This window comes from Macrotis lagotis, chromosome 1, assembly GCF_037893015.1.
Source record: "Macrotis lagotis isolate mMagLag1 chromosome 1, bilby.v1.9.chrom.fasta, whole genome shotgun sequence".
In the NCBI taxonomy this organism is placed as follows: Eukaryota; Metazoa; Chordata; class Mammalia; order Peramelemorphia; family Peramelidae; genus Macrotis; species Macrotis lagotis.
Window position 1 is genome coordinate 564,560,226 of NC_133658.1, and position 21,355 is coordinate 564,581,580.

The 21,355-nt window shown below is 37.7% G+C and overlaps 1 protein-coding gene and 1 long non-coding RNA gene across 7 annotated transcripts in view; one reads left to right on the top strand and one right to left on the bottom strand.

Moving 5' to 3' along the window:
• Positions 1 to 7,137, bottom strand: part of LOC141507133 (uncharacterized) — a 67,628-nt gene extending 60,491 nt beyond the window's left edge. The window contains exon 1 of one of the 2 annotated variants that reach the window (XR_012474084.1): positions 7,038 to 7,137. This is a non-coding gene — a long non-coding RNA (uncharacterized LOC141507133). The remainder of the gene's footprint in view (positions 1 to 7,037) is intronic. The other variant, XR_012474083.1, reaches the window with a different exon arrangement.
• The window catches only part of SIDT1 (SID1 transmembrane family member 1), a 214,118-nt gene that overhangs the window by 84,327 nt on the left and 108,436 nt on the right, over positions 1 to 21,355 (top strand). For all 5 annotated transcript variants that reach the window (XM_074214532.1, XM_074214531.1, XM_074214533.1 and 2 more), the window contains 2 exons: positions 4,672 to 4,793; positions 5,476 to 5,646. In XM_074214532.1, coding sequence (XP_074070633.1) covers positions 4,672 to 4,793; positions 5,476 to 5,646 — 293 coding nt within the window. The remainder of the gene's footprint in view (positions 1 to 4,671; positions 4,794 to 5,475; positions 5,647 to 21,355) is intronic.

The following is a 21,355-nucleotide window of genomic DNA, read 5'->3' on the forward strand; positions in this document are numbered from 1 at the left end:
TTGGAAATTAAAAGATTTTTGGTAACGTTAGAATCAGTAATTTCAGTTAAATGATGAGGTTAGAACCCAGAACAGAGAATGAAGAAGGGATTGGGAGGAAAAGAAGTAGAAGTATCTATTGTAAATAGCCTTCTCAAAGAGTTTCTCTTCTCAAGGTGGTTCTATGAATTCTATTTGTAATTTATCTCTTATTTTCACTGTTTCTGTGAAGTTTTTTTTTTAACATAGTTTTATAGTGATTATGTTCTTTGAAATTTTCTGGAATCCTACTAATTCTCAGGTTCCTTCTTAATCTGACATTTTTCCAACTTTATTTGCCCAATTTTTCCTAATTAAATTATTTTTGGAATTTTTCTGTTCCAGTTCCTAAATATACCTAAATGTGCTAGTTATGATTTTAAAAGATTCAGTTCATGTTTTGATTTAACTTTTATTATTTCCCCAGAGATTGCTATTGCTGTTCTCTTTGGCGGGGGGGGGGGGGGGGGGGGGGGGATGTTGCAAGGCAGTGGAGTAAAGTAACTTGCCCAAGGTCACACAGCTAGGTAATTATTAAGTATCTGAGGTCAAATTTGAATTTAGGTCCTCCTGACTCCAGAGCAGGTGCTCTATCCACTATGCCACCTAGCCTCTTGATATTCTTTCACTAATTTTTATTTCACCTTTTAATTCTTTGAGGGTTTTCATTACCCAATTTATTGTGTCTTTATGAATTTTTCTCATTGGTTTTGATACAAGTGTTGATGCTGTTTCAGTATTTTTAGGGGGCTTTTTCCTCTTTTATCCCATAATATCTTTCAACAGATTGGTTTTTCCTGTTTTCTCATTATTTTTTGAATTGTTCATTTTCTTTTAAGAATTTCTGATAGTTGTTTATTTTTCTTATTCCTAATACTATTTTTGATAAGGGGTCACGAAAACTGCACCCTTTTAATCTCTTGCTTTATCATGTTTCTGGAAGTCTAATAATACCTTGTTCTCATATATGAAAGTAACATTTCTAACCTATAATTTACTTTGAGTTGCTTTTCCAGTAGTGGTGATGAATTAATCCTAAAACATCTATCCTCTTTAACTGGATCTACCACATAACAATGGCATATGACTATAATGTGACCAACTAGAGTAACTTACTACCTTCATGATGATTAAGCTTATGATTTTTAACTTCATGAAAAGATCCTCTAACCACCAAGATTAGCAAGCTATAAAGTGAGCAGAAACAGAACATTGTACACATTAACAGCAACATTATATGATATATTATCATATCATTATCATATAATTAACTTGCTCTTCTCAGTAGTACCATAATCACAGACAACTCTGAAAGACTTGTGATGGAAAATACCATCCACATCCAGAGAACGAACTATAAAGTCTGAATGCAGACCAAAACTTACTATTTTCAATTTTTAAGATTTGTTTTATGTTTTCTTTCTTATAGTTTCCCCTTTTGTTCTGATTCTTCTTTCACAATATGATCAATATGGAAATATGTTTAACATAGCTATACATGTGTTACCTATATTAGATTACTCTCTGTCAGTGAGGGGAGAGGGAAGGACAGGAGGGAGAAAATGTAGAACTCAGAACCTTACCAAAAAAAGATTGTTGAATACTATCTTTACATGTTGATGGAAAAATAAATAAATAAATTCATTTTTAAAAGAAATATTAACAAGCTAAAGACTTTTCATGGAATCTGATTACACATTTTCAAAAGTTAAATGAATTGGGAAATAGCTTTGGCAACTTTATCAAAAATTACCTAAAATATTCATTGAACCACTTATGAATGGCACTACTCCTATCCAAGTTAAATTAAGAAAAATTAGCTTTCATTTAGAAAGTGATTATGGGTCAACACATTGAAAACATCAGTCCTAGAGTGGAAACTTTGTAGTTCAACTTTAAACATCTTTGGCTTCAGAATCTATATTCATTCCCTTTGCATTTTTCAGAATTATGAGACATAGCTTTACAAAATAAAATACAAGATTATTTTTAATAATAAAAATTCTATGTTGGTATAAGGGCTAATTTTATAAAAAATGGGACTGTAGGGGCCACTAGGTGGCGCAGTAGATAGAGCACAGCCCTGGAGTCAGGAGTACCTGAGTTCAAATCTGACCTCAGACACTTAATAATTACCTAGCTGTGTGGCCTTGGGCAAGCCACTGAACCCCATTGCCTTGCAAAAAAAATACCCTAAAATGGGATTGTAACAAGGGCACTAAAGAGAACTCCATTTGATGTAATCTCCCCCAATTAAGATAATAATAATGATAATTAATATTAGCTCATAGCATCTACTATGGGTCAGATACTTTTCTTTACAAATATATCATTTGATCCTCACAACAACTTTGGGAAGTAGATGCTGTTATTTTTTCCATCTCCCAATTGAGGAAATTGAGGGAAACAAAGACTAAATGAAACCAGTTAAACTTAGGTCTTCCTGACTCCAGACCAAAGGTTCTATTTCCTACAGCTGGATCTGTCTCAAAAAATGGACAAGCCTAGGAATTTTGTCAGCAAGGGTAGCCTTCCATGGAGCTAGGTGACATCCTTCAAATTTTGCTGGAAGGTGCTCCTTCTTCCTTCTACATAAGGGCTTGGGATTCAGAACTAAAATTAGGAACTATCTTTTCAAGTCACCTGGGAAAACACAGTCCAGCTTCTCCAGGGTGCTCCTCATGGTAATTCTATTAATACCCTGGCTTCTTGAGTCTCGGAAAGTCTATTCTCAAATCTCTGGTCTCTGACCTGTATTCCAAAAGCTCTGAGTGAGCATAAGGACCTCATCTATTTCTCTTATCTATTCCTTCTCTTCTCTTCCTTCATTTGTCCAATTTCACCATTCTCATCTCTTCCTTCACTCACTCAGCTACCATCTCTCATCACTTCTTGCCTCTTAAATGATAGCAAGCCCCTTTTGGGGGGGTGGGGTTCAGTGACTTGCCTAATGTCACACAGCTAGGCAATTATTAAGTGTCTGAGGCTGGATTTGAACTCAGGTCCTCCTGACTCCTGCATAGCCTCTTAATTTCAACAGCCTCTTAATTGATTTCTTAGTCTCATCTTTCTTCAGTCCATCTTCCATATTGCCAAAATAATTTTCCTTAAGCCCAAATCAATCATTTAACTGAAGTGGTTCCCTAATGCATCTATGAGCAAACATAAACTCCTCTGTCTAACCTTTGAAGCCTTACATAACCTGGTTTCCACTGATTTTTCCAGGTTCACTGTTCATCACTTTCCCTCCTATATGATGTGATCGGCAGACAAGGCTTCTATTTATTCTTCATCATCAGTTTTCATGCCTTTGCACTAGTCATCTCAACTCTCTGTAATGCACACTCTCTTTACCTCTACTCCATAGAAACTCTTTCTTCCTTTAAGATATAGCTTAGGTGCAATTAAGTATACAGTGAATAGAGCACAGGACTTGGGTTCAAATTCAACCTCCAACACTTGAGGTTGTGACCCTGGGAATGTCAATTAGCCCCAATTGCCTTATCAAAAAAAAAAAGATATAACTCAGGCACAATCTTCCATTCTTGATTCCCCCAACTACTAGTGATTTCCCTTCCCTTATATTGAACTACTTTGAGCATTTTTGTACTAATAACTTTATATTTATGCCATGTATATTTGTATGTGTCTTCAGTCTCCCCCATTAGAATACAAGTTCTTCGTGAGTAAGGATTGTTTCATTCTTTGTTCTTTATCCTTAGCACCCAGTACAATGTCTAGTACATAAGTGGTGATTAATAAACAACCTCCAATTGAGTTCATGGGTTCCACCCCTGAATTCTGTTGAATTTGGCCTTGGTATTGGCTCTCAAAGGATAACATCCAGCTTTTCAACTTCCTCAGATTTCCTTAGAGTTAAATGAGTTTGAGGTTTAAAAGGGCATGCCTTTGACAATTATCACTCTTGTTCAGTCTTTCCAATAGAAAAGACTGATTAAATGAGAAAATATTTACAAGTTCACACTCGGAAAACACATTTCTCACAACAGCTTTGCAAGGTTGAACAAGTATTATTTGTCCCCATATCTCAGACAAGAAAATCAAGTTATATGAAAACAAAATGACTTGCCCATGATTGCACAGCTTCCACATGTCAGCATTAGGCTGAAGAAGCAGATTTCTAGAGTCCAGATCCAATGTGCTTCCCACTCCTCTACACAGTCTGTAAACATTTATTAAGACCAACTTTGTATCAAGAGCACTCCCCCTGGAGTCAGGAGGACCCACTTATAGTGTATGACCCCAGGCAAGTCACTTAACCTCAATTACCTATTTTTCTAGAAAGTACCCAAAGTATAGTTAACTCTCTGTTTTTAGTAGATAACAAATGAGTCAAGATCAATACAAATGAGGAAGAATTACCATTAGCAATCAAAAAGTTTCTAACTGCAGCACTCTCCAGAAGTCAGGACTCTATAGTTGTTTTAAAGGCTGCCAGTGTTTTCCTTGCAACAGGCCTATAAAGTACATAGTATGAATGTTCTTCTATCCATTCAACAGATATCTGATTAACTTAGCCAGAAGTGTCTGAGGTAGACTCAAGTCAGGGTCTTCAGTCTCTGAGTCTAATACTTTGCAGAATATATTAGGAAGAGGATATGTTTCTTAGATTCTTTCTGCCTCATCCCACAGGTAGATGCTGTACGGGTCTATGTGAACAGCTCGTCTGAGAATCTAAAGTATCCTGTCCTCTTTGTGGTTCGACAGCAAAAAGGCGTTCTGTCTTGGCAGGTGCCTCTGCTCTTCCGAGGATTGTAAGTCATTGCTCTTCCACAGAGGATAATGACCAGGTTTCCTCCTCTGACTACTAGATCTTAGAATGGACCTTTGCTTCATTGCAAGGGAAAATAAGAATCATTTTGTTGTTTCCACTTTATATTTGCTAGGTATAAATAAAAAAGTGTACAAGAACCCTGTCTGATCAACTTCAGATTTCCATTCTGTTTGCTTCTTAGACATATATGAAAGCTATGAGGTTCTGCAGAACTGTAAAAAAAAAAATTTCTTCAAAAGGTTCTGTTTCTCAGATGGGAATAATGAATGTTCCATTCTCTGGTTGCACCAGTAAGGAGAGCTTGGATCAGTGTCCTGAGTGCCTGCTATATGTTGGGTACCATACACCTTGGCTGTTATAAAGTAGTATAGGTGTAACTCAACAAATGGCCAGATTAAATGGGCAGGGGCTTAATGTACTGGACAGGCGTGAACAAGACTTGTATTCCTAACATCCTTGAATGTGTTTCATGTCAGAAGTCTTTACCCTTACAACACTAGTCTCAAAAAGACATCTTAAGTTTCATTCAGAAGTGTAAAACCCAATGAAGAAAAAAATGTATTTTGGAAAAAATAAAATTGACTAGATTTTTTCTTGTTGCCTTTTTTACTGAGTCTTCCTGTTCTTGTTTCTACTTTTCTCCCCTGCCATGGGGGCTGCAGGTACCAGAGAACCTATAATTACCAGGAAGTGAGTCGAACATTGTGCCCTTCAGAACCCACCAATGAAACAGGACCTTCAGAGCAGCTCATATTTGTAGATGTAGCATCCATGGCTCCCCTGGGGGCCCAGTACAATCTGCTGGTTACCCGAATCAAGAGCTTCCAACTGCAGTAAGAAAGATTATTCCTGGTGGTCCTCCTCACTTTCTCTTCCTGGGTGTTGTGTGAGAACATGTGCATGGAATTTAGTTTTGATTTCACAGAAAAGCTTCAAGTTCCTAAAAGTAAATTATCCTCTCATTAGCAACCTAAGACCCACAGGTGGAGAGCCAGGTCCCAACCTCTTGACAGTGAGAAGATGGTAGGACCAAGTAGAACTGTGAGGTTCACCATGATCTCTGAAGGAGCATATAGTTTATGTGTCTGAGATTACATATTTGACATGTAGCATCAGAAGTTAATTAGATGGGGTGTAACTGGAAAGTATTTTCTGAATAATCCTAATGATAGATTATTATAAAACATTTGTATGCTTACCTGACATTTGTCACCTGTAAATTTGGATCAATTTAAAACAATTGTCTAGGTTTCCCCAAGCATGGTTAGCTGAGGTTTAAAGCATTTAGCTTAAAATCCAATCATTTGTTGCCATTTGTGTAAAAACCCGGCAGTTAGGTGGTGCAGTGAATAGAATACTGGGTCTGGAATCAGGAAGATCTGAGTTTAAGCCTGACCTCAGACACTTGCTAACTCTGAGCAAGTCATTTAATCCTTATTTGCCTCAGTTCCTCATCTGTAAAATGGAGTCACATCGGACTACTATCCATTCAGTTATCTTTGCCAAAAAAAGACAAAGGCCACAGAGTCACATAGAGTCAGACATGACTAAACACCTTTACAACAACATAAAATTTTAATTCTTTGTTAAGAAATCATAAAAATTCTCTGTTCCATAATTACAAACAACATCTCCATAGCAAATTTGGCAAGATTAAAAATATACAGCAATTTTAAAAGTAAACATAAGTATGTGATTTGGTGCCATGAAAGACAGAACAACCTAAACCCAGATCAGGAGAAATTATTGGCATCCACCAAGATACCATCTGGCAATACTGACTTATTTTAACCTACTCTTCCTTAGCTTCTTCCTGCTCCAAATTTTTCCCAGTTTTGGTTTAACTTTGTTCTAGCTCTGATCACAAATTAGCTGCAAGACTACAGGTCCTCAGACCTCTAGGAATCTCCCTTTCTAGTCCTCAGCTGTGTGATATGGGAGCCTGAGATTTATGCAGATCCATTTTCCTTAGACCCCCCACCTCAATCATTCTCAGGATACCTTACTCTCAACTCTCTCCTCTTTGGTACCCTGGAGCTTCTTCCCCTTTCAGAACCTAAATGCAAAAGGGACTTTTCCCTGTCTGAGCACTAATTACCTATTTGAGCTTTAGTTTTGACCATCTCACCCTTCCTTTACATAGTCTCCATGCTTTATCCCCTTTTGAAGCTGTTTGTATGCCCTGTTATTTTTAGGGATGATACCCTGAGCTAAATTTTATTACCTGTGTTAGATAAAATCTAAGCCCCCGAGCTTAGGTCACCATGCCCTCATCGTATGGCTTCTCATTCCAGACCAACTGGCTCTCAAACTGAATTATGACCACTGTGTCATAATGGAAACAATTCCGGAGTTGGAGTCAATGGTGCAAATCCTTGCTCTGTCATTTACTGCCTGGTGACTTGGACAAATCACAACCTCTGTAGGTTTTGCTTTCTTCATCTATAAGATGATTAGATCATCTCCAAGTTCTTTCCCAGTTGTAAATCCCATACACCTGTGCAACTAGATGAGCTTTCACGTGAGCGCCCATTATTAGCAGAGCGGACAAACACACCTAGATTCAATAGAGACTGAGGTCCTTTTCACATTTTCAGATTAAGATCCTGCACTTTCCAAGTACAAGTCAGAGTGTTTGGGACCCTCCTCCCTGGGTGTGGATCCTGAAGACTAGATGTTACACCATTAAAGATAATAAAACATGTCTAGGCATTCAGCAGTACTATATATTCTCATTCCCTAGTCTGGGTTAAGTCATTTCATCATAGGTTAATTATGTACCTTTTTAAAGATAATAACTGCTAAAAATTAATGCTTAATTCTCTCAGGAAAACTTTTCCATTCTTCCACTTTCATTTTCAAGAATCTAAGAACCCTCAGCCCTGGGTTTGTTTATGGTCTCCCAATAAACCTCTAACAAATCTCTGGCTAATGCTTTATAACCTAGTCTCCTGATGTTAGCAAATGTTCAGTTCTACCTAACTTAGAATCCTAGATCTTATAATCCTAGAATTTACAGATGGAAAGGACCTTCTGTATGAAGAAGTTGATCTCTCCCTGATCAAGAACATTTTTGCTTCTTCCAGAAATAGTAGAGGACATTTGTCTTCACTCTAGCTCGGTGCAAAACCATACTTTGGGAGAAATTTCCTTTGGCATTTTTGCCATCCCCAAACCTCAAAATGAGTCCCTCTCTTTTAGGTGGTCCTCTCCTCTATAGAGTTTATATTCAGTAAAAACTTAGGAGTCTACATATTACCTCAGAGCTCCCATTTAGGAAAATGTCTAATATTTAGATAGAAATTTGGCTTTCTGATCAAATTTTATTTTATATTTAGTTCTAATTTCTGACTTCTTTATATTTGAGTTGAAAAAATCAAGTTACTATAAGCATCAGGGAAAAAAATTAGTAGTCTATAACAGACAAGCCCTGGGAGGGGAGTTTAGGGAAAGAGCAAATCTTTTATTAGAACTTCCTTCAGGGGCGGCTAGGTGGCACAGCGGATAAAGCACCAGCCCTGGAGTCAGGAGTACCTGGGTTCAAATCCAGTCTCAGACACTTAATAATTACCTAGTTGTGTGGCCTTGGGCAAGCCACTTAACCCCATTTGCCTTGCAAAAAAAAACCTAAAAAAAAAAAGAACTTCCTTCAACCCTTTAGGGTACTACAGCTGAGTAGCCTGAGCCCAGGTCCTCTCCTCCAAGATTCCTAAGGAGACTGAAAGCCCTTCTCCATTCTTCCTTTCTCTACTGGAACTCAATTCCACTTCCCCACTCCCTTCTTTCTTTTATTGTTCCATGCCACCAACTCTTTTCAACTGGATTCTTGAGGTATTTTTCACTTTGAATCTCTTTCTCAAGATTTTGTGTCTTTTTAAGAACTCAGATCATATCTCAACTCCACCTTCCTCAATGATGGCATTAGTCTCAAATCCCTCTCAAAGGTCCCATGGAACTACAGATCCCAAGATGCCACCACTAAGTATCTTTTACTGGCATATTTTCCCCAGCATCACCCTGGTGAGATTAGTCAGAGACTTCTTAAAAGGCTTAACCATTTTCTTTCCCTTTTTCTAGAATGGTCCAGAAATGTTTGAACAAAGTAGTTTTATTTCTACCTCTTGGTATTTTATCACAGTGCACAGTGAAATATTATTATACATACAGTAGGAACTCAATAGATATTTGTTATATGAGTTCATACAAAAGAAAAAAAAATGCAACCCAATCACAAATGTTTCCCATAGCTTAGATGAATGTACATTGAGTATTTATTGACTTTGGAAGAAGGAAAAAAAAAGATCTTAGATGAGGAAGTTAAAAGGAAGGAGATGTGATGCTTCTGTCTCTGCCTCTCTAAAATGTTATGCTGGAAGAAGATGGTGGGAAAGAGAAGCCTGAAACTAGACAAAAAGCTAGCAGGGCTTGGAGACTGCTTCTTGGGCATCTGAAAACTGGATTGAGATTCCTTTCATCTCTAGCTTCTAAGATTCTGAGCTAAGTAAGTCCCAAAATAGAATTAAGGATAAATTGCCAATAGGGATTTTTTGATCCAGAATGTAGCATCTGAATCAGAAGAACCCATTCTTACTCTTACTAAAGTCACCTAAAAGAAGGTGAAGCATAGCAATGGTAACAGTTAAGTGACTGGGAAGAAAGATAGCAATAAGACAAAAATGATATAGTCCCTTCCCTCAAGGAGCTTCCATTATGTCAAGAGAGAGGCAGTGCTATATAATGGCCAAAGAATTGTACTCAGAGGCCAAGTTCAGATCCTGTCTCTGACACATACTACTGGCTCTGTGATTCTGAACAAGTCACCTTTAGGGAGGCAGCTTCCTACCTTTAAACTCATCCACCTAGTAGAAATACTCATAGAAATATTTTAGTGAAGAGGAGGAAAAGGAAGAAAGAGAACAGGTAGAATAGGAGAATTGAACTGTAAGAGTTGAAAAAAGATATCAAAGAACCCTCTAATGTTGTAAAATATCTCAATCTTACCCAAGCATCCTCTCCTGACTGCAACACTATTAAGTGTTGCTGAAGCAGCATCTTGGAAATTTTTCCAACAGTAGCAGTAAAGACAGAAATATTAAGATAGGTTTCAACAAATGGAAAGGATGAGCAGGCTTTTCTATAACAGGGAGAGAGAACCATTTCTGAATCAAACTGTATGTGTTCCTTTAGGAATACTACCATCATTAGCTTTAATGTAAAGACAGAGCATACTTTGTAAAATTTAAAGCACCATATGAGTATGAGTTTTGATATTATTCATTGCATGATTGTACTACTGAAATAAATAATGTGGATTTTTGACTGGCAGAGCAGAATACGCATCTATTTATTTGACAAGTATTTTTCAGGTACCAATTATATAGCAGGTACTGTAGTCTCAACACTGGGGAATGCAAAGGACATTGCAATTTCCAGGGTCACAAAACTAGTAAATGTTGGAAGTCAGATTGAACACTAGCCTTCCTGAGTCTGGATTGGGAACTTTAATCCCTATACTGCCTAAACTGCCTCAGGACTAGGTTATTTTTTTTCTTTTCATTTTTTTTTTTGCAAGGCAATGGGGTTAAGTGACTTGCCCAAGGTCACACAGCTAAGTAATTATTAAGTGTCTGAGGCCGGATTGGAACTTAGGTCCTCCTGACTCCAGGGTCAGTGTTCTAACTACCATGACACCTAGCTGCCTCTATGCTATAAAATTAATGATCTGAGGCCTCAATTTTTGTACTGGAAGACCCAAATTAGCCAACATCAGATCAGACTGCTGACAGGAAAAAGAACAAAACAATAAAATAGACGGCCTCAAGAGGTTTATATTTTATTTGCTAGAAACATCATAGAGTCATTTAAATGAATACAAAATACACATAAAGTAAATGAAAATCATTTGAAGTGGGAGGTTAGTAGCAACAGAGGAGATGGGGAAAGGCTTATGTAGAAGTGACATTTGAGCTGGGCCTTGAAGAAAGCAGAAAGAGGAGGAGAGTGAGTAATCCAGCTACAGAGGAATAACTAGAATAGACTCTAGTTGAATCCCTCCATGTCACAGATGAGGAAACTAAATATCCCTTCTCCCTTTGTGATACTGTTTTCTGTATTTTGTCAATCAGAAATAACCTAGACCAATCAAATAACTTGTTTTCTCAATGAGTGGGAGGAAGGGAGAGAATTTAGAACTCAAGATTTTGGAAATGAATGTTGAAACTTCTTTTTCCCATGTAACAAGGGGAAAAACATAAAATTGTAATTAAGAATAAGCTAAGGGGCAGCTAGGTGGCACAGTGGATAGAGCACCGGCCCTGGAGTCAGGAGTACCTGAGTTCAAATCTGGTCTCAGACACTTAATAATTACCTAGCTGAGTGGCCTTGGAAATAAATAAATAAACAAACAAATAGATAAATAAACAAACAAGAAAGAAAGAAAGAAAGAAAGAAAGAAAGAAAGAAAGAAGCTAAAATCCAGCCTCAAGCACTTAGTAATTGCCTAGTGTGTGACTTTGGGAAAGTCACTTAACCCCATTGCCTTGTAAAAAAATATGATGAAACTCAATACCCTCCTTGGGCAGAGAAGTTAATATGTGTGAATTAATTTAAGCCTCACAGGGCCCTAGTATATGTAATTCAAACCATGACACAGTGAGTGGGATATGGTGTTGGCAAGTTTGTGTCTTCCAGTCCAGGCCTCAGATCATTAATCTTATAGCACAGAGGGCAGCTAGGTGGCACAGTAGTTAGAACACTGACCCTGGAGTCAGGAGGACCTAAGTTCAAATGTGACCTCAGACACTTAATAATTACTTAGCTGTGTGATTTAGGCAAGTCACTTAATCCCATTGCCTTGCAAAAAAAAAAAAAAAGAAAAGAAAAAAATAACTTAGTCCTAAAGCAATTTAGGCAATATAGGGATTAAAGATCCAGATCCAGAGTCAGGTAGGCTAGCATTCAATCTGAGTTCCAACATTTACTAGTTTTGTGACCCTGGAAAAATCACTTAATATTTGTTTGCCTTGGTTTTTTTCAGCTGAAAAATGGAGGTAATAACAGGATATGTCTCATAGAGTTGTTGTGAACGTCAAATGAGATCATTTTTGTAAAATGGTCAGCACTTTACAGGACCTAGTATATAGTAGGAGCTAAATAAATGCTTATTCCCTTCTCACTTCATTTATATTATTTCTGGGTAGCTATGTGACTTGAATGAAAGGAGGGAAAGGAGGCAGACAGAAGTGCAGCCCCAGGAACTCTAGTTAACCACAGGACTGACTTTTTCTCTGTGTGTGTGTATATATATATATGGGTGTGTATATGTCTACACTACATGAGTGTATGCTCATGTGAGCGCAGAAGGCCTCATGCATTAAGCTACTATTATCAGCTACAAGAGATCTTAGAATTACTGGACATCACAAAGTTAATCAAGACTTGAGGCTAGAGGAATCATAGAAAACTGCAAGCCTAAATCACCTCTTCTTAGTTCTTCTTTAGTCTCTCGGACTAAAGTTCTGGGACATTGGTGGTCAGAGGCCCTAAAACACTTTTCCTTCCCCTCCAGAAGGCAAATGAGACCTTTTTGGCAGAGCAGAGTAACTCAGGCTACCTGGGAGGCCTTTCTGCAAATCTGTCCTTGTGTCCTGTATCCCTAGGAAAAAAATCATGCATCATTGAGCTGCTAGGGATCTTCAATGGCACATAGCACTCCCAAAGCCATGAAAGATAGTCAATAATGTCAATAAATGTTTATTAACTGCCTACAATGTTCCAGGTCTAATGGTAGGCTCTGAGGATAAAAATACCAAGAAAGAAAACAAAAGGAAGGAAGGAAGGAAGGAAGGAAGGAAGGAAGAGAGGAAGGGAGGGAGGAAGGGTAGAAGGGACGAAGGGAAGGAGGGAGGGAAGGAAAAGAAAAATAGCACCTATCATCAAGGAGCTTATGATCTAATTGGGAAAGATAAAACACAAATGAAAGATGGAAAGTGGGGCAGTGGGTAGGGACTGAGTGTGGGAGCACAATAGGAAAATCACTAGTTGGAGAAGTCCCAAGGGAGTACATACAGTTCAGTGAGAAGAATCTGGACTCATGAGTCTCCTTAAATGGAGGTTTGGAATTCCTAACCTTACCCACCCTTCAATTAGACAGGCAGAGGATTGTGTGTGTGTGATTATGTGTGATAAGTGTCATGTGTGGTATATGTATGTTTGTATGTTAATGTGTATGTCCCAAGGCATAGTCCAGAGTCTGATGAGAGATCTTAATGGTCAGTGAGGTTACCTTCGTAATCACTGATGATATTATTTTATCAGGCTAGTGATAGATATGTCCTTATCTTCAGAGTCTTTTCTAATTGGGCACGTGTGCCTGGGTCCAATTCTGCAATCCTCCCATCAGAGGTTATTGGACTCTCACTAAGGTCCATAGATTTACTTAAGACCCTTACTAATTGTGTGACCCTGGAAAAGTCACTTAATCTGCAGTGTGGTTGTGATGATCAAATGAGATAATATCTGTAAATGTTCCTAGCATAATGCCTGGTAGATTTTTCAGTGTGTCTGACCCTCTGGAATCCCATTTGGGATTTTCTTGGCAAAGATAATGGAGTAGTTTACCATTCTCTTTTCTAGTTCATTTTACAGATAGGGAAACTGAGGCAAAAGGGGTGAAGTGACTTGGCCAGGGTCACACAGTTCATAAGGGTCTGAGGCCACAGTTTTCCATTGGTATCCTTTGTACCACCTGCACAGCAGGTGCTTACAACAGGCTTATTCTGTTCTCTCTTCCTTAAGATCCCATTACTTGTTAGGAGAGAGATAGGGTGGTACTTAGATCTCCTTCCTTTGTATCTTGTTCCTAATGATAAAGGGACTCGGACTCAGAACTGGCCAACATGTTAGTTAAGAATGCTCCTCTGCTTTAAAATGTTGATTTACAGCCTCTATTGCAGCTTTGGGGATAGAATGCTGAACCTGGAGTAAAGAAAATCTGATTTCAAACCCAGAATTTACTAGCTGTGGTGACCCTAGCAAGTCCTATAACCTCTGCTTACTGCAGTTTCCTCAAGTGTAATATGAGCCGAATAATAGCAGCTCTCTTCCAGGGTGGTTATGAGAATCAAAAGAGATAATATTTGTAAAGCATTTATCATAGTCACTGGCACATAGCTTACTAAATGATTCCTTCCTTCCACCCTCTTCCTCCACTAGGAACCATGAAGTTAGTTCTTGCCCAAGCTGTCACCAACTAGTGAGCTAGTTGCTTAGGGAAACGTATTTCATGAATTCCTCAGTAGGGAGCTAGCAAAACCCTTCAGGGTCATATGGTCCACCCCCTCATTTGATAGATGAGAAAATGAAGGACTAGACAGAGTGGTTTAAACATTTTCCCCAGTCAGTCAATAGGCATTTATTAAGCAGGAAATACAAAAAAAAAAAAAAAAAAAAAACAATAGGGATGTGGGAGAGGCATGGGAGCCAGGATGAAAAAAAAAAGAAAAAGGATTTTGGGGGACAGCTAAGTGGTGCAGTGGATGGAGCACTGACGCTGGAGTCAAGAGGACCTGAGTTCAAATTCAGCCTCAGACACTTAATAATTACCTAGCTGTGTGACCCTGGGCAAGTCATCTAACCTATTGCCTTCCAAAAACTAAAAAAAACATTTTGGGGGCTGGTCTTGGGAGATATAAAGAAAGACAAAAACATGGCTCATGCTCTCAAGCATGGAGTCACATTCTAATGAAGGAAGCAACACAGGGGAAAATGTACATAGAAGCTCTACACAATTTGAATGAAAGGTAGTATCAGAAGGAAGTAGGGAAATTGAGGGAGGAGGAGTGAATTTCATGGACCAGAAAAGACCTCTTGAAGCAGTTAGGATTTGTGCTGACTTTTGAAAGAAACTAGAGAAACCAGAAGGGGGAGGTGTAGAGAGAGAGAATTGTTCTAGCCAGGAAGAGACAACTGTGAGAGTCAAGTTATATGGAAGGAACATCCAAAAGGTCATTGTTACTGGGTCACTGAGCAGAAGAAGAGAAAGAAGATGAAAAAGGTTGAAAGGGGACAGATTGATACAACCAAATAGAACTTTATCTATTTGATGCTAAAGAGAACCATTAGAGTCTATTGAGTGGGTGCCTTGGTCAGACCTGTACTTTTAAGAAAATCATTTTGACAACTAAGTGAAGAATGGACTATTTTGGGGAGAGATGAGGCAGGAAAACCAATCAACTTTTGTCATTGCATAGTCTAGGCATAAGATATTGAGGACTTCAGCAACATGTAAGATATGTGAACTCAGAGAAAAGGATATGTACAAGACATGCTTCCACATTGCAACTTTTTTACCCCATCATGATTTCAATATATCTGAGGTCAGCATAAGAAAATAAGTTTGGGGGAGTTTGGGGGAAGCCACAGACTACATGTGAAGACCAGCAGACAACATAAAGCCTATGATCAAATATTTAAGACAAATTATACAATAAGGAACTGTAGATGCCTCATAAAAGAAAAAGAAAAAATTCAGATTTCTCTGATAGGAAAGGAGGGCCATAAAATTTTAGTGGGGATGTGGGGATAGCACTATACCCCTAACTCTCATAATGTGAAAGGGATAGCAATATTGTGAAATCTGTGGCAACAGATTATATATTTAGGGGGGGAAGTCATATAGATAATTAATGACAAGATCAGTATTTGAACCTGGGTTTTCTGTTTCAATCCACCACTTTTTTACACCATACAAAGCTGCCTCTTAATAAGCTAGTAGTATTATTTAATAGATTAGAGACTAGAAAAAAATCTAGGTTATTGATTACAGATTTAGCCTAGCTCTCCTTTGCTCTCTTCCTTCATCCTTACCTCTTTCAAAACTAGCCATAATATGGAACTGTGGCAAGAGATTTAAACATTTTAAATTTTTGTAAACTAAAAAAAAATTTTATGGTCTCTTCACAATATTTTTCTCCCTAACAATGGACTTGTTATAAAAGAGATTTCCTCTCTCTACAATAGAGAGAGGTAAGGAATGGGAATTGTTTACATAATGTTATGTGCCAAAATAATCAACCTATATTTTACCAATTATCATAATTTGTATTGGAGGGCAGATTGGGGATGGTCTTAAGGAAAACAAGTTTCCTAGATTTATGCATGTCATGCTTATGAAAATAATGGAGAAAAATGGAACCTCATAATTATATATGTATGTTCACACAGAGAAATAATTGAAAATCAAAGGTTCTCAAGCAAAGCTTTAGAAAACAAGTTTCTGGCCAAGATAAAACTGTTCCCGGAAATACCAGGGTGATTCAGACTTGCCAAGAAAATCAGTTTCTCCATCATTCCTACAGCCTAACAGAGGGGAGTTAAGAGGGCTCTGTTGTCTGGGTAACACCTGACAGCATTACCAACATTGAAAATTCTATTAAAAGGGCATTACTCATGGAGTTGAGCTGAGAGCTCCACGAAAAGGGCAAGTCCTAGAGGTTTTCTGAACTCCTGCCATGTAAACCCAGAATCATGATCATTGGATCAGATATACAAAGTGAACTTTAATGTAGACTTTATTTTCTTTTCATGACACAGGGCCAAAACTCCCAATTCCAGTTCATGGCTACTGATGAAGGGGATTTGTGACTAGAGAAAATGAGCAAGAGAAAATAATTCTATTATCTCTGAGCTAGTTGTAAGAAATGAAATGAATGTGATTCAGTCTACTACTAATTTTTTTTAAAAAAATGAGCCACCACCCTTAGAAATAATACTTGATTTCTTTTCACTCCCAACTCTATTCCAAATATAAAAATCTTATTATACATAAATTTTTCTATTATGCTTTTTGTAAAAGAATGTTTCAATGAAACATTTTAGTTTCTTCCAAAATCCACAATATCCTGTGATATGGAGGAGATCCTGGATGCTTGAAAGCTATGTCATCATAAAAATCCTATCAAATTGTACCAGGCTGAAAAGGCTTTGAATCAGCTTCAGAATCAAAATCATAGAATTTCACAATTGTAAGGGACCAAACCAGTTTTCTAGTCCAATTCATACCCAAAAGACATCTCCACCATAACACACCTAAATAGTGCTTATCCAGCATTTGACCAAAGACCTCCAAAGAGAGGAAACCCATTTTAAGGCAGCTCATTCCACTTTTAGATGCCTCTTAATGTTTCCCTTGATAATAAACTAAACTTCACCTTTTGTCACTGTCACCCATTGTTCCTAGTTTTACCCTCTGAGGCTAAAAAGAAGTCCAAGTCTTCTTCCATATGATAGCCTTCAAATAAATACTCGAACATAGCTCTCCTGCCCTGCCTCTCTCTCTTCTCCAGGCTTGTGACCTATCACTTCAAAAGGAAAGGATCCCCAAATGTCTTCTATTCTGACTGACTTCCTCTGAAAATTCTTCATCTTGTCAATGTCCCTGCTAAGCCATGGTTCCCAGAATTAAACACAACCCTCCAGATATTATCTGATCAGGGCAGAGTATTTTAGCTGGACCATTTGTTTGGACTAAAGGTTGTTGAGGCATTTCAGTCATGAAATGACTTTGTGGCCCTATTTGGGATTTTGTGACCCAATTTGGGGTTTTCTTGGAGTAGTCTGCCATTCTTTCTCCAGTTCATTTATAGATTAGAAAACTGAGGTAAACAGGATGAAATGATTTGACAGAGTCACACAGCTAATCTATTTGAGACCAGATTTGAACTCAGGAATATAATAAACCTTCCTGATTTCAAGTTCATGGAATCCACTGCACACACTGCACACTGCCTCAGCTAATGCTAAAATCACATTAGTTTTGTGGCTCAGATGACACACCTCTTTCAACAAACTATTTTCTAGGCATACTTCTCCTCATCCTGAGCTTTTAAAGTCAATCTTTTGACCCCAAGTATAAAACTTTATATTTAGCCCTATTGAATTTCATTCCACTAGATTAAGTCTACAATTCTCACCTCTTCTTCTGAGATCATTTTGGGTCCTGACTCTGTCATCCAGTAGGTCCAGCTTTACTTCCTGACTTTATATCACTTGAAAACTTGATATGGATGCTATCTATAACTTTTTTCCATATTATTGCTGAAAATATTAGGCAGGATAGGGATAAATATAAATTCTGGGGAAAACCTCCGAAGACCTCTTTTCAAACTGATGACAATTCCTTAATGCCCATCTACTCTGTGAGTTTGGTCATTGAACTAATTCCAAAATACAGTGATCTAAGTGTTCAACTATCTCTTCATTCTTCCCAAGAATAGAATTCAATACTTTTATCTATCAAATACCTTGCTGAAATTCAACTGTGTCAAGAGCATTCCCCCTGATTTACCAGTTTAGTAACTATCACAAAAGGAAATAAGGTTGATCTGGCATGACCTGTTCTCTTTTTTTTTCCCCTCTCTCATTATTTCCCTTGACATTCTTGACCTTTTGTTCCATGAATCTTGTTATTATTTTGTCTAGTTCTGTTAAGTTAACTCTTTGTTGTCTTTAAGAAGCTTAACATAATATAGTGACCAGAGAGTTGGTCATAGGGTAGGAAGAATCAGACTTCAGTCCTGTATGTGAGTACATGCCAGCTTTGGACTATGGTGAAGTCATACAAACTCTCAGGACCCCCAAGTAGTCCTCTAATTTGTGGAACAGGTGCTTGTCTACAGCAATCAAGGCAATTTCCTCACTGGTAGTTTGCTAGATATATTAAATTACCAGGGGCGGCTAGGTAGTGAAGTGGATAGAGCACCAGCCCTGGAGTCAGGAGTTCCTGAGTTCAAATCCAGCCTCAGACACTTAATAATTACCTAGCTGTGTGGCCTTAAGCAAGCCACTTAACCCCATTGCCTTGCAAAAAGTTAAATAAATGAGTAAACTACTAGTCTATTATAAACATTCCTATATTTATATATAATTTATATAAATTTATATAAAATATATTTATATACAAACTATTTATAAGTTAACTTGTAGCACCCCCTCTGGGACTGTGTTCCCGATTTTATATTTATAGATTGCCAATTGGCTCCTTTGAAGAGCAACTATCTTGAGTTCTAGGGTATTCAGTGGGTCTGTTTTCCTAAAACTAGAGCTCACAAGCTCCACTATTTTGCTCACCTTTAATAGTCAGCCAGGAGATATAATTAACCCAAAGTAAAGCATATACTGGAACAATATCCCCAAAATAGTAGCTATAAAACACTCTTTTCATAAACCTGCAGCATATTCTCAAATATATATATATATATATATATATATATATATATATATATACACACACACACACACACACACACACACACACACACACACACAGCATGAGTTGAAGAATGGACAAAGACATAGAATACATTGGTAGTTTGGTACATCTCAAGAGAACATGTGGCCAAGGCAGCTCACACCTTTTGGGACTTAGGATTGGTTGATTATTCAGAGTTTTTGATCCTGGATCAAACCAAACTTACCTTATGGACCTGTTCCTTTGGATAGTCCATGAGGATCTCAGACAAGTCATCTGAATTCATGCCACAATAAAGTAAGCAGTATAGGTATACTCAAAAGTTAAAAAAAAAAGTTATACAGTGAGTTCTTCATATGTACCTAAATTGAATTCAGTTTTCAGTTTTTAAGGCACTATTAAATTTAAATTTTAATAATCATAATCATAATAAAAATTTAATAATCCTGTCTTTAACATGTTCAAAGTCATATAGAACTGCTCTAATATGGGGTCACATATCCTCCCAGTCACCTGGGATTATAGCCAAGGTGTTATCCATGACTCTTCATTCTCTCACTCCTCTCATGACAAGTCTTGTCCATCGTACCTTCACATCACCTCTTATATATGCTCTCTTTTCACCTCTAACATTGCCACCAGTATACCTCATATCTTGATTATTGCAGTGACCTTCAAATCTCTTCCCTTTCCAGTCCATCTTTTATTCAATTGTCAAATGCATTTTCTTCAAGCACAGGTCTGGGTGTGTTGTACCTCCTGCCCACCCTCAACCCTCAATTAGGTAAAACCTAGTGGCTTCCTTTTGCCTCTAGGATTGTGAATAAAATTCACTGCTTGGCAGTCAAAAATCCCTCGACTTGGTTCCCTCCTACCACAGACTCTGTGATCCAGTGATACTGGCCTCTTTGCTATTTCTTGAATAAGACATTCCATCTCCTGATAGTAGGCAAGAAGCCTTTTCCATTTCCCTTAATGCTGGAGCCTTTCCTCAGTTATTTCCAGTTGTCCTATCTGTATCTTGTTTTCAGATGGTTATTTGTCTTCCCCCATTAGACTGCAATTTCTTTAAGATCAAGGACTATATTTCCTCTTTTTTGTATCCTCCATATTTATCACAGTGTCTGGCACAAAGAAAGCACATAATAAATGCTTCTTGACTTGCTTGGCCATCATGGAGGAAGAATCTTATTGCATATCTATGGACTTGAGAAATAGTTATTTGTCAGTTGACCTTATAGTCTTGTCTCTAGCAAATCTCCAAGGTCATGAATCAGTTTTTTTATTATGAACTATATTTGCCTCCTAGGTCCTGGTAATTTCTACAAATTCCCTTGTCTTGTATTTAAAGTCTTTAATAATTCATGTGCCATTTTGTTCACAGGCCAATTTCATATTATTACTTTTCAAGGAATCTGTATTCTAGTCAAACTGGCCTACTGTTCCCTGGTCTTAATGTGCCATCTCCTCTTTCCATGCCTTTGTACAGACTCTTTCATCCTTGTAATGCATTCCTCATCTAACCCCATCTCAGGATCTCTAGCTTGCATCAAAACTTGGGCTCAGGTGCTTCTACTTATGGGAAACCTTTCCTGATAACCCATGTTGAAAGTATTCTCTCTCCTGAAATTACTTTGTATTCATTTACCTTTGTATTTCCTCTGATTTCCTCCACTGCCCTAGAATATAAACTCTGTGAGTGCAGGAGTTGTTTTGATTGATTTGGGCATCACCACTGCACAATATCTTGCACAAAGTAAGGACTTAGCAAATGTTATTGGAATGAATTACACACACACACACACACATTTCTCAAAAATAATTGGGATAGGGGCAGCTAGGTGGCACAGTAGATAGAGCACTGGCCCTGGAGTCAGGAATACCTGGGTTCAAATCCAGCCTCAGACATTTAATAATTACCTAGCTGTGTGGCCTTGGGCAAGCCACTTAACCTCATTTGCCTTGCAAAAACCTAAATAATAATAATAATAATAATAATAATAATAATAATTGGGATGGGGGAATTACTGTTATTCCCAGAGAATCCTAAGGTAAACGTGACAGGAAGCCACATATGTATGTGTATATATATATATATATATATATATATATATATATATATATATAAAACAGAGAGCACTATAATGATTTATACAGGGAAGAGAAGGATGAAGGGAATGCACATGTATTAAATTCCTACTATGTAACATACTGCATTGTGCTTTTCATAATTATCTCATTATATCTACATTACAACCATACAAGGTTGGTGTTACTGTAAATTTCACCATTGA